The sequence below is a fragment of the Crocuta crocuta genome, unplaced genomic scaffold, assembly GCF_008692635.1.
Source record: "Crocuta crocuta isolate KB4526 unplaced genomic scaffold, BGI_CrCroc_1.0 scaffold69-1, whole genome shotgun sequence".
NCBI classification, from domain to species: Eukaryota; Metazoa; Chordata; class Mammalia; order Carnivora; family Hyaenidae; genus Crocuta; species Crocuta crocuta.
In genome coordinates this window covers 234,038-246,824 of record NW_027551577.1, presented here as the reverse complement: position 1 = coordinate 246,824, position 12,787 = coordinate 234,038, and the positions used below count along the sequence as shown (strand labels likewise).

Here is a 12,787-nt window from a genome sequence, read left to right as displayed (position 1 = left end):
GTAAAATGAGACGATGTGTATGCATATGTTATATAAACTGCTCAGCACAGTGTACATGGCAGGGATCAAGAAATAAAGGCTTTCAGCCAATACTTCAACATATGTACACGAAAGTTCTTAGATCTATCAGGAAGAAAGGAATTCAACCACAAGTCCCCAGTTCCCATCTTTGATGAGGTAAGAAAGAGCTACTGAATGGAGAGTACTCAAAGATGAGCCTTTCATTCAATGACATGTTTAGTCATTTATTGACCTATGCCTCTTCTCCCAAAGATTTACAAGCATTATGCCATAGAATAAATTATAAAGTTTTTTTAAAAGAAAATGGCACAAAGCTGTAACACGGAAATAATGTAGTGCTGTAAAGGATTGCAGAGAATGTCTGTTTTAATCCTCTCATTTGAAAGATCATTTGAAACATCAACCAAGAAGGCAAAGTAACTTACTAAGTATACACAATGGCACATTTTTAATGGCACTATCATTTCTAACCACATCTTCATTCCCCAGGATACCCACCTCGGTGTTCTCATAGCACCATATGCATGCTAATTACCATACTATCATAAATCCTATTTAAATGTCTATCCTCTTCTCTATTGGACTGGAGGATACTAATAAACAAGGCCTATGCCCAACTTATCCTTATATCCCCAGCACCTGGTTTATGTTAGCTATTCAACTGCACTGAACATATCCAAGTTAAAACTTTTACCAATTTTAGGGGAATGTATACAACTCTAGAAAGCTTACTATTTAGGCCTCCATTACTTTCTGCTTAGCAAGATACTGAAAATGCTAATGTTACTACAGATCTGAACCTGGGTACAGAAGGACAGGAAGCAATCTCAAGTAGAGAGGGACATTGGTAAAAACAGGTCCCTAAAAGGAAGGTCATCATTGTACTACAGTCTGACTAACTTTATTATATTTTTGGATTTTGATTACTAGGACCTCTAAGAGTCTTCTTCAACCATTTTACTATGACCTTTGCTGAAAAAACAGTAACACAAATGAGGCAGTGAAACTGCTGGTGTGAATATAGTGTAATACCTGAGTGGTTCTTTTAAAAGAATTCACTAAGAATTTCATAAAGAATCTTCCAAAGAAACAGACAAAAACAGTATTTTTAAGGAGAAAAAGGATTAATTTTAGGGATCTGTTTAAAGAGTGACCTAAAAGTTGAAAGATCTCTTTGAGGAAGATGCAGTCGCAGCTACAGTGGAGCCCTGGACGTCTTGTTCTGTTCCTGTCTCACCACTGTTCACTCTTGCCCAGGAACAAGATGATCAGGAAGCCACTCCACAGTCGTGGCTTTTAAAGGCACTGGGAAGACACTCAGGAACCAAGAGGTGGGAATTCAACAATTTAGAATTACTCTACCCAGCTGCAACCTGGTATCTTTGGACAAAGTATGTGCTGATTTGACCGGAGGTACAAAGGGAAAGAATCTCAAAGTGAAAGGGCCAGTTCAGTTGCCAAGACTCTGAGAATCACTATAAGAAATACTGCTTGTGGTGAAGGTTCTAAGACTTGGAATCATTTTCGGATGAGGATCCACCAACAACTCATTGATTTTCACAGTCCTTCTGGGATTACTAAACAAATTACCTGAAGGCACCTGGGTGGCTCAGTCGGTAGAGGATCCAACTTCAGCTCAGGTCATGATCTCACAGCTAATGAGTTCGAGCCCCGCATCATGCTCTGTGCTGACAGCTCAGAACCTGGAGCCTCCTTTGGATTCTGTGTCTCCGTCTCTCTCTGCCCCTTCCCTGTTTGTTCTCTCTCTCTCTCTCTCTCTCTCAAAAAATAAATAAACATTTCTAAAAACTCAAAAAAAAAGCAAATACCCCACAAACTACCTCCATCAGTATTGAGCCAGGAGTCAAGGTTGAAGTCACCATTGCAGATGCTTAAATCAACCTTTTTAGTAAATTATATCAGTTATCAAAAAACAAAGAGTAGAAAGAAATTTGAGTTGGAGTCAAATTATGTAAATTCTAGTCTCCATTCTCTAACTTCTTATATGACTGTGGGCAAATCATTCCATTTCTCTACAGCTAGATGATCATTCAGGTTCTTTGGAGCTCAAATGCTATAATTATAAAAGCAAAAAGTCCCTATCAGTCCTTGAAAGAATCAGAGATGGAGAAAGATAAAAGTCAGATAGGTAGAAAGATAGCAAAATAGAGGTATAGTGTGGTCTTGTGTTCTAGTGAGGGGAGAATGCTTAGTAGAGAGACGTAAATTCTAGATTCTAGTTCTGGTTTTGCAATTAACAAATTAAATAACCTTGAACAAATCACTTTCCCTCTTCAGATCAAGATTTCTCCCAATTATAAAGTACCTAGATGATCTTCCAGCTCTAACCATCTAGAGTTCCAAGCTATAGCCTACTGCTGTTATGAACAATGAAATTTTATGGAATCAGTATGTTTATGTTCACAAGTCAGAAACAGGACACACAGACAAAATATTTAGCAGACAGAAGCCTCCAACCTCATTTGAGCTTTCCCCCCAAGTTCCAATTCAAATATTTTTCTAGAGCCTCTCACAGGCACTGGTTCAGACTACTGTACTTTGAATTCCCCTATTCTTAATGATACGTCCAAAGATGGACCATAAAAGAATGAAAGTAGGTGCTGCCTAGTAATGCATCAATCCAGTCTTCTCACTGTCTCTGTCTTTTATACCACTGTACTTTGCTCATACTATCCACCCTCTGGACTGAGCCAAACTGTTCTCTTTTGATTCAAATTCTTCAAGATTCAATTCAAATCTCAGTACTTCCATGAAGCACTCCCTTCCCACTTCTAGCCTACACCCGTTTTTCACTCTTTTAAACTTTCATAGTACTACATTGCTATGGTAGAGATTCAATGGTATTTGTAAAAAGCTGATTAGTACATTTCGCATATAGTAGTTGCTCAATAAATGACAGTAGTTGGTGCTATTGCCACACCTTTAGCACTAATCACATACTGTTTAGTTCAGTGCATCTTAAATTTAATGTGCAGGTAAATCACTTAGAGTTTTATTCAAATGCAAATTACGATTCAGTAGGCTTGAGGACCTGATAATCTGTAGCTTAAAAAGCTACTGGTTGATGTCAATGCTGTTGATCCAAAGACTATTATTCTTTGAATAAAAGGGGTAGTTTTTAGTAAACTTAAAAAAAAATGTATCTTATCTATCTACCTGGACAGAAAGATCTTAGAAGAGAGATACTATGTCTCCTTTTTCTTAGAATATATAGCCTACAGAGAGAAGATGCTCCATAAACACCTGTGGATTTACCATATCTGCAGTCTCTAGAACATCTAGATAGTTTCTAGAATGTCTGTGCTACACTGATTTTCAAATCAAACATTGAAAGATACTAAAATGAAAAATTTCACTTGGTCACTGGAATTGAAATTGCTGAAAATGGAGCCAGGTAAATCTGAGAGAAAACTTACCTTTTCACCAGTGAGAGTGTAATATGCAGGGGAAAAAAATAACATATCCAAATGGACATTTGTTTCTTGTTTAAACACAAAGATCATCAGAGTTCAGTGAGATTTTAATTAAAACTTTTTCTTTCTTTCTTTCTTTCTTTCTTTTTTTTTTTTTTTTAGAGAGAGAGTGTATGAGCAGGGGAGAGGAGCAGAGTGCAGGAGGGAGGGAGAGAGAGGCACAGAGAGAGAGAGAAAATGAGAAAATATCTTAAGCACCCTCCACACTCAGCACGGAGACTGACTTAGGGCTCAACACCACAACCCTGGGATGGTGACCTGAGCTGAAATCAAGAGTCAGATGCTCAGCTGACTGAGTCACCCACATGTCCCTAGAGTTCAGTCTTAACTGCACTTCAAATTTAGGTATGAACCTTAAAAGAAAACATGCATTGTCAGGCAATAAGTATCCATTTTTAAAATACTAATAGTAATTACTATTAATAAGGGATATAATGAGCTTGATTTCATTTTTTAGTGAAGCAGATACATCTTTTCAATGATTCTGCACTGTGCAATTAATCTAAAGATCTCTAGCAACCAATGAAAACACAGTTCAATCAAAAGAGACAGAATTATCCTCCAATTTTCCCACCAACCTAGTCAGTCCCCAAATTCTACTGCCCACAATTACACTGACAAAAAATAGAAGGAATCTGCTGTATATTAAGGTTGCTCTGAAAGGCTGCCTATTTTAAGCCCTTCTTTTAAAGTTCCAATTATTCAATCCTTGTTTAAACCGTCTTTATTTTAACATTCTATAATCCAGATGGGACTGATATTCTTAAATTCTACTGGGAGGCTACACTCTGACTTCCTATTCAAGCATCAGGAAAATAATATTAGGCATATATGACACCTGCTCACTGAATGCTATCTAGATAGCTTAAACAATAAAACGAATTTACTAAAATTTGCCTTTAGAGCAAAAAGCACCTTGTTAAGTCACTGTGCTTGTAATAAGCAGGCACCTGCTCCTTAACTTAAAGAGAACTTTCAATAAATTCATTTGACAATATTTAACTGAGATGTTTTTAACAATTTTAGGCATGATAGAAGACAAAATCCGCAATCCTGAGAATTGCTATTAAGCACAGAAACAGAAGCGTCAAATGCTGTCAAGCACTAAACTCAAACTGGGTTTATGAGTTTTAATAAATCAATGTTATTACTTCAGAGAAAATCAGAAAACAGTTGGGAGTCAGCCCAGTGGCTTCTATTACTTCCATCAGAAGTCTAGTCTCCAGGGCAAGGCAAATTCTCTGGTTCAGGCCAGGCAGGCAGTTCTTCTAAAGAATAATATCCAAAAAGAGTTTCAAATCTCAAACCACTGAAGCAGTTAGTGATAAACACAAATCCACAGCAGCCACATCATACCCATACAAATGAGTGTCTTCCTACCTGTGGGCATCTAACTAGTAATTAAACCCAAACAAATGACTTCAAGCAAGATAGGAGATCAGGACAAGATACAGGAGGGTCAGATTCTTGCATAAGAAATGAAGCACCAATATCATTCCCATTTTCCTCATCCTTTTCCTGGCCTTTCTTCCAGACTCTTCTTTTGTGAAGCATTTCTCCAAGCTTTCTGGCTCTTCCATTCACTCCATTTATTGAATCCTTGAAGCACTAGTCAGAAATAAGAATTCTAGGTTCTTTTTTTAACTGTTTCATGTTTCCATTTTGTCTCCCCAAATGTGAGTGTGTGTTCTCTGTAAGGCCCCTAGAGTGCCTACCTTTAGAGGGAGCTGATTATTAATAGTGCCAATAATATAATAATAAAACAGTAAGGGAACAGAGCACACTGGGGTGCCAATACTGGAGTCGAAAGGGCCTAAGTTCAAATCCTAGGTCAACTATCTGCTGGCTCTATGACTTGGAACACATTATTCGCTTTTGTAAGCCTCAGTTTTGTGGAAGAATTTAATGAGATATATGTTAGAGCACCTAGTACAGGGTCTGACATATAACAGATGTTCAATAAAGCTGGGTTACTACCCTTCTCACTTAATAAGCACCCGTTGATTTGAACTATGAGGAATTCTCCTATGCTACCATCGGATACTCTTAACTTTCCCCATGCGCGCTTGCACGTACCTTCGTCATTTCCTAACAAAGGTCCCTTAAGATTTTTTGGCTCCACTGTTCTGAGAAAAGGCACCTACCCAAGTCACCCAGCCATCAGTCCTGTTAGGGGCCAGCAGCAGTGCATCACCACATCTCCGTCTGGCTTCCATCACACCCACGCCAGTGCTCCCTCCCTCCACTCTCCCAGTGAGAAAATGATGGAGGAAAGCAGCGAAGCAGCCAAAAGAGGAAATGGAGATAAACAGCTCTGTGGTCCCTCTGTGCCTCACTCTTGAGAGGAAGCACTTGGGTCCAGTCTCTAACCTCAACCCTTGTGAGAACGAAAAAGATAAACCCTTCCCATATTCCTGAGAAGAAAAACAAAAGAAAAAGAAAGAAAAGAAAAGAAAAAGCAACCCCAGATTCCTTGTCTCTTCATTCCTCCAAGCCCGTCACCCACCATCATCACCCACCCCAACCATCTCCTGGGCCAACCTCCCGCCACATAAAATAGAACCTCTTTAAACCGATTTGTCTTAAATGAACCTCATTCAGCTTTTACAAACTAGAGGTAACCCCCAGCCCCAGGCCACCCTCACCATNATCCCTTTAAAAAAGAAAGAAAGAATTCTTGAAGTTGCCTTCTACTGCGTTAAGGTCTATCTCTTTTTACTTGTTTGTGTCCCTGGAATGAAGGCTCCAGAATATTTTACCTCGGTCATCATCCTTCCCGCTGGAAAAAGCCATCACTTCCACAACCCCCTCCCACACACGTATTTTTTCCTAAAAACAAATGGAAAGAAAAAATACACAGACCCCCTCCCCGCTGCACAAAATACAAGAATGTTAACGTCCTCAACACAGACTTCAGCCATGCTCCAGGGAACAAGTCCATGTGCACCGGGGCTATCACGTCTGTGCTCTCACCAAGGCCGATGCCAAGACGGACCCACGCCCGCCTGCAGCCGGGTGCAGTGTGTCCCGCCACCCTCCCCCCGCACGGCACCCCTGTCCACCGCAGATTCGCCCCGCGCCGCGCGGCGTGGAGTCGCCGTTGTCGGCTTTGAACGCTTCACCTGGGCTTTGACGTGTCTGGGCTCAAAGTCGGCTTCCTCTGCACCCTCCCCCCTTCAAAAACAAACAAACAAAACTATTTTTTTAAGATTCTTCCCTGTTGCCTAAAGTAGCCCCTTTTCTGTGCCGTGAGGGATCTGAGGGAACTGAGGGAATATTTCACCTCAGGATTCACCTTTTCACCGCCGCCCTCCCCCACATACGGACGCTCGTCGCCCCGTGTCCCCACTGCGGGACNCAGCCACGTTTCCTTGGCGCCCCGGGAGCCCCTTCCCCGCGGCCTCCACAGCTGCCCCGCAGGGCCCCGCAGCCCCGAGCGGCGGCGGCGGCCGGGCACCTACCAGTCGGTGTGCGGCTCGTCGACGACCAGCAGCACCTTGGCCTTCCTGGCGGCGGCGGGCGCGGGAGCGGGCGGGGCNGTACTCGCCGCCTGCGCGCGCGGCGCCTAGCCGCTGGGTGTCAGGGTCGGGGGTCTTGCGGGCGGGGCTTGCCAGCTCTCCCGCAACCTGAGCGGAAGCTCTGTGGAGAGAGGGTGGGAACCAGTCTTGCTCCCCGAGAACCGGGAAAAGGGGGCCGAGACCCCTACCACCTATTTGGTTGGGGATGAAAGTGCCAAGTCCCATCCGATATGGAGACGAAGGAAATTGTCCCCGCGCTCTTTGGAGGGAAAAGAGGTGTCAGCCTCCGCACCCTGAAGTGAGGAAAAGAGCCATTCCCGTGATGCCTGCGCGCGTGCAAACACACACACACACACACACACACACACACACACAACACACTCCTATGGTGAGACCAAAAAAACTACCCCTTCCTCAGTGCTAGGGGAGAAAGACATCCCTACCATCCCAAGGTGACAGAGACATGACCAAGTGGGAAAGCAAAGGGTCATCTCTACTTTGGGGAAATAGGGTAATAGATCCCTCCACCGGGTCTGCGGGGCGCATTTTTGGTGCCTGCACTTGAGGAATGGCTCACTTATGAGCACCTACTTCTTTCCCTCTCCCCATGAACCAGAGAAAAAAAACCATGCATAAGGCTGGAGACCCCCTGCCTCCAAGTGGGATATCCAAGGGTCCCCCACACCTTCTGTGTTCCCCTCTCTGTCCGGCAGGACTGCCTCCTATGGAGCACCAAGAAGTTTATCTCTTCAAAATCGTGCTATTTGTTTTTTCCAGTTCATTCATTGGCTAGATCTGCCTCCGCCTCCATGAAGACCTCTGATTGTCACCTTCCCATGTGCACTCCCTAAATCTTGTATGACCTCTGGACCTTTGTTTTCACCTCCCATGAGATGTACTTAATCCCTGTGTTGTATTGGTATTGGATTGGTGTTGTGTACGAACCGGACACCACAGAAAGAGTACTTTATATTCAGGCCACTCTGGGTGATGTGTGACCTCGGGCAAATTCGCCTCTGAGCCTCTTTTCTCTATCTGATTAAAAAAAAAAAAAGATAACACTTTAAATTCTTTTTAATTTGAGTATAGATGACACACAACGTTTCATTAGTTTCAAGTTTATAACATAATGATTCAACAAGTTTCTATGTTACGCCATGGGGAAATAACACTTTTCAAAGTTGTTCTGCAGAATAAATGAGATTGTGTATACATAAAGCACCTGGCACACAGTGGGTCTTCTAGTAGCAGTGGCTAGATTCTTACTCTTATTTGAGCTGGTTCTCAGTGTTTGTTGTAAGCAACTTGTCGCTAATACTGGCAAGCAGTTCTTGCTTCCAGCATCCCCGCTAGCACTCAACTCAGGGCCTCTAGATACACAATCTGGCTCTGAGCCAGAGACCCAGCGATTTTCAGGTGGCCTCCAGCCAACTATAATAATGCAGCGGTCTTCCCATCTACCATGTGCCTGGCAGTGGTAAGAGCCGGATAAACTGATATGAATGGGAAGTAACCCCTGTCCCTGGGAAGTTCATGATCTATGTGGGACAGAGGAGAGAATGGGGAGAATAGACACAGGAACAACTAAGCACAAAAAGATGTGAGAAATGGGCGAAGTGGTTTAGGAGCACCAAGGCCTGAGGGAAGCACAGCTTCTCAGGGGCCACCTGGATGGCTCATTTGGTTAAGAGGGGACTCTTTCACTCAGGCTGTGATCTCGAAGTTTGTGGGATTCAGCCCCACATCAGGCTCTGCAGTGACAGTGCAGAACTTGCTTGGGCTTGGGATTCTCTCTCTTTCTCTCTCAAAATAAATAAGTAAACTTTAAAAACTGGCTTCTCAGAGGAGGTGACATTTGAAGTGGGTCTTGAAGCAGGTGTAAGAGTTTACCAGCAGAGAAATGGGGAAAGCACAGAGAAGGTCTGGAGGAATGCTAGTTGATGACTCCTCCAAGAAGCCTTCCCTCAGTCCTCCAAGGCAGACTAAGTGTTCATTACCTATGAACATAGGTTTTGTCATAGCCCCTTAAAAATGATAATAAAATGTTCTTGTGACTTGAATGTAAGCTTTTCCAGGATAGGATAATGTTTTAGCCATCTTGGACCCCAACATGAAGCACAGTGTTTGGCCTTCAGTAAGGACTCGGCTGTTTGAAAGTTGAACTGTACTCTTACCCAATTCAGTTCTTGTGTCTGTTGGAGAATAAAACTGATGTGTCACTAATAACTAAATACATTCAATTTAATGTATTGCCCCTCCTGGCAGTATTTTTTAGAGTGTCAGATGAATCTTTTACAAAGGCATGAATCTCTAATGATGGGATTTCATATACTATATCACTTCGATTTTTCAAATGTTTGGTTATATATTTTTAATGTTTATTTTTTAGAGAGAGAGAGTGGGAGAGGGACAGAGAGAGAGAGAGAGACAGAGACAGAGAGAGAGAGGGAGACACAGAATCCGAAGCAGGCTCCAGGCTTCTAGCTGTCAGCACAGAGCCCAGGGTGGGGTTTGAACCCACGAACTGTGAGATCAAGACCTGAGCCAAAGTCGACACTCAACCGACTGAGCCACCCAGGCGCACCCTGCCCCTTTTTAATTTTAATTGGGTTATCTTTTTTTATATTTCACTAAGCAGTTCCCCTTAACCATTAAGTGTGTAGTGTATGTATAATATTTTTAATTAACCAGTTAAAAAATATGTTGTGAGTACCTAATACATACAGGGTATTATGCTAAGCATTCAGGGGTAAACAAGATTCAAGAATGTATGAAACTCAAGTTATGCCCTTAAGAAGACAACTCATAAACATATGAACACATAACCGGCAATAGCAGGGCAATCTGTGAATGACCAGAAAGTAGAGCAGGCAGTGAGTGTTGAGAGAGCCAGAGGAACAAGAGATCTTTGAGGTATCACAGGATTTCATAGAGGAGCAAGGGCTCAGGCGTTGCGAAATGGTGGAATTTAGATACCCATGACAGGGTGGGAAGGTGACCAAGACAGAGAGGATAAGAAAAGCAGAGACAGAGAATCTGGACTAGGTACGTGATGGACTAGGTACGTGATGAAAATGTATTGATTTACTGCTTGAAAACAAAGACCCCACCTGTGTTATCAATATGTTCTTTGAGCCTTAGAATAGCACCTGGCAGGAAGTATGCCCTTAAATATTTGTAAGGAGGCTCTGAGAGGCTGAACTTGTATGTATGTTTATGATGCTAATGTCTATTCAGCACCTCAAGGTGAGGGATTCTGTCTTCTGCCTCACTCAAAATGTTCTGCCAAGGCCTGATATAATACCTAACACACACTTAGTGTCCCAATCTTGGGGGCGAGACCAGAACGTTCCTAAAGAACTGCATAGGTTGAGATTGCTTCATTGAGACAATGTAGACCGACAAGACCATTGAAAAATATTTATTAAATATTCCATAGATGTATTGTTATTTTCTGGTAGGCTTCAATAAAGACATTATTCTTATGGAAACACAGACTCTTTTCTTATAATTGGGAACGCGTGGTCGTTAATCGGTTGTACACGAGCAGAAGATTTTGATTAGCTGGCACAACTGTAAATCACATCTGCTTAAACCGATATTCTCCTTACTCCTCTGAGTCCTTGCCAAGAAGCATCTGTGCAGCATGCAAAGTCATGTGCTTATAAGTGGACTTGGGTTTTTAATGAGCTATAATGAAAATCTTTCCCTTATCTTTACCTGTGGATCCAGATTCCAGATGCAGGAAGAAGATAGCACTTTCAGTCCATCATATGTCCTGCCTTTTCTCTGGAATTGAAGGGGAAGCAGGGCTTGGAAATCCTACAAAGTCCATGATTCTGGCACTATTTAGGCCTTTTCTCCCTGTCTCCTTCTGAGACCAAACAGCCCAGCTCATCTCTAGATAGAAGGCATTTCTCTCAGAGCCATCAGTGGAAGGGCCGCCCCCACCTTTCTTAATCACTCAGGGACCAACTAAACCAAATGTCAGAATTTCAGAGGTCTCTACTAGTTTTAGAAGCCCAAGAATGCGTAAGGCCTTTCCTTGCATAATCTTTATCTTCCCACTGAGCTGTAAACACCGGCACACATCTGGTGACTGCAGATGAAAGAATCCTGCTAAAATCAGGAACCAATTTAAATGCTTTATCGCCTCTCTGATTTCTCTCTTCCCCTGAACAACAATGCAGCAGAGAATGCTCACAGGGAGAAAGGCAGGCAGAGCTCACAAACAGAGCTTAAAGGAGAAGCCGGCACACTAAGCCACCTGACCAAACACTTGTCCGGTGTCCTCTCAAACGAGGGAGTTTGCTAGAACACGCCACCTTTGGCTCTTGCTCACATCTCAGGATCAGGGACCCCATTCAGACCCACCTGCCCTAAAGAATTGTTGTAGAAAGAATTTGAAATTGTCAGCCTGTCACTGCTTGGCTCTGCAATTTTCAACAAGTTGCTCAGCTCTCTGGGCCTCTTACGTAAACAGGGAGGGACAGTTGCGCCTCGGGTCTCTCATGAGATAATATAAGAACACTTTGAAAGTGAAAAGCTTTACCAGAAGAGGCATCAATATTGCTTTCCGCAAGAAGGCTCCCTGTCATTTGGGGAACCCAACTGAATTGAATTTGTCACCTTCACTCAGGGAGCCTTTCGTGACATCAGCCCCATGCATGCCTTCCTCCTCCACCTCTGGATGGAAGACAGCTGTGTACCTGACATTGCATTCTCCAGAGGTGGCCATGTCAGCTGGGCCAGTTTGCTATATAATAAGGAATCACACAAATAGAAGTTTAAGTCCCAAATCTACCCCAAGGTAACTGTGTAACTTTGAACAAATCACTTTCAGCCTCAGTTTTCTCATCTGCAAAAGGATGGTGTGATTATCATCATGACCTGGAAAGGACTACTGCAAAGACTAAATGAGATCAAGTATACGAGTGTACTTATAAGCTGTAAAGCTTAGCTATTAATACTTCTGATGCCAGGGGAATCTCAGAGCTCGCCAGCACCACAACCAAACTACAAAAAAGGACTCTCCCCACACATACTTACCCTAAAGTCGCACACCCAAGAGAAATTGTGGCGAGCAGGAGGTGGATCCTCTGCAGCCGTTCCCAGGCTGAATCACACCTGCTGAAATGAATGCAGCAATCCCTTCCACTAATGGCTTCTACCTCCCTGGGTGACCTTGAGCAATGCACTTCTCTCCCCAGGCTTCCATTTTCTGACCCGGAAAATGAGGGAGAGAGAGCTGAGCTGGGTGATCCCCAAGGTCTAGTGTTGTGATATTCTGTGAGCAGAGCCCCACACGGGGAAATAAGCACCTGATGTCACCAGGCTGAGCTGGGGAATACAGGGGCTGAGTCTGGGGAGCAAACACCGAGCATGGCTTTAGGAAGAGAGACACAGAGAGAGACAGAGAGAAAGACAGTGAGAATGAGAGAGAGAGAGAGAGAGAGAGAGAGAAGCAGAAGCATCCAGGAAACTTCTAAGTCCAAGTCTTTCCCTGACTTCAAGGAGTCAGAGATGGTCCCCTTGCCAAGTCCTCCATCTCTCTGACAATACTGGGGACACAATAATGACTACAACTACATGCCAGAAACTGCTCTCTTGTGTTATCTCATTTAATCTCCCTCGGGGGAGAGGATGTTAAATATCCCGTTTTTACCACTGAAGCAATTAGACTTTGAAGAGGTTATACCGACTAACTTGAAATCTTAGGACTGAAAATTGTGAAGCTGGAAGGCAGATCTGGTT

General features: G+C 43.2%; 2 protein-coding genes across 2 annotated transcripts in view; one reads left to right on the top strand and one right to left on the bottom strand.

Moving 5' to 3' along the window:
- The window catches only part of LOC144221178 (small ribosomal subunit protein uS10-like), a 44,029-nt gene extending 42,112 nt beyond the window's left edge, over positions 1-1,917 (top strand). Inside the window, 3 exon segments of the mRNA XM_077751618.1 lie at positions 1,309-1,479; positions 1,482-1,608; positions 1,860-1,917. Of these exon segments, the coding sequence (XP_077607744.1) occupies positions 1,309-1,479; positions 1,482-1,608; positions 1,860-1,917 (356 nt within the window).
- Positions 1-11,771, bottom strand: part of SYN2 (synapsin II) — a 191,144-nt gene extending 179,373 nt beyond the window's left edge. Inside the window, exons 1-2 of the mRNA XM_077751633.1 lie at positions 11,646-11,771; positions 6,977-7,080 (exon numbers count right to left, since the gene is read on the bottom strand). Of these exons, the coding sequence (XP_077607759.1) occupies positions 6,977-7,080; positions 11,646-11,771 (230 nt within the window). The remainder of the gene's footprint in view (positions 1-6,976; positions 7,081-11,645) is intronic.
- Positions 11,772-12,787: the final 1,016 nt, after the last annotated feature.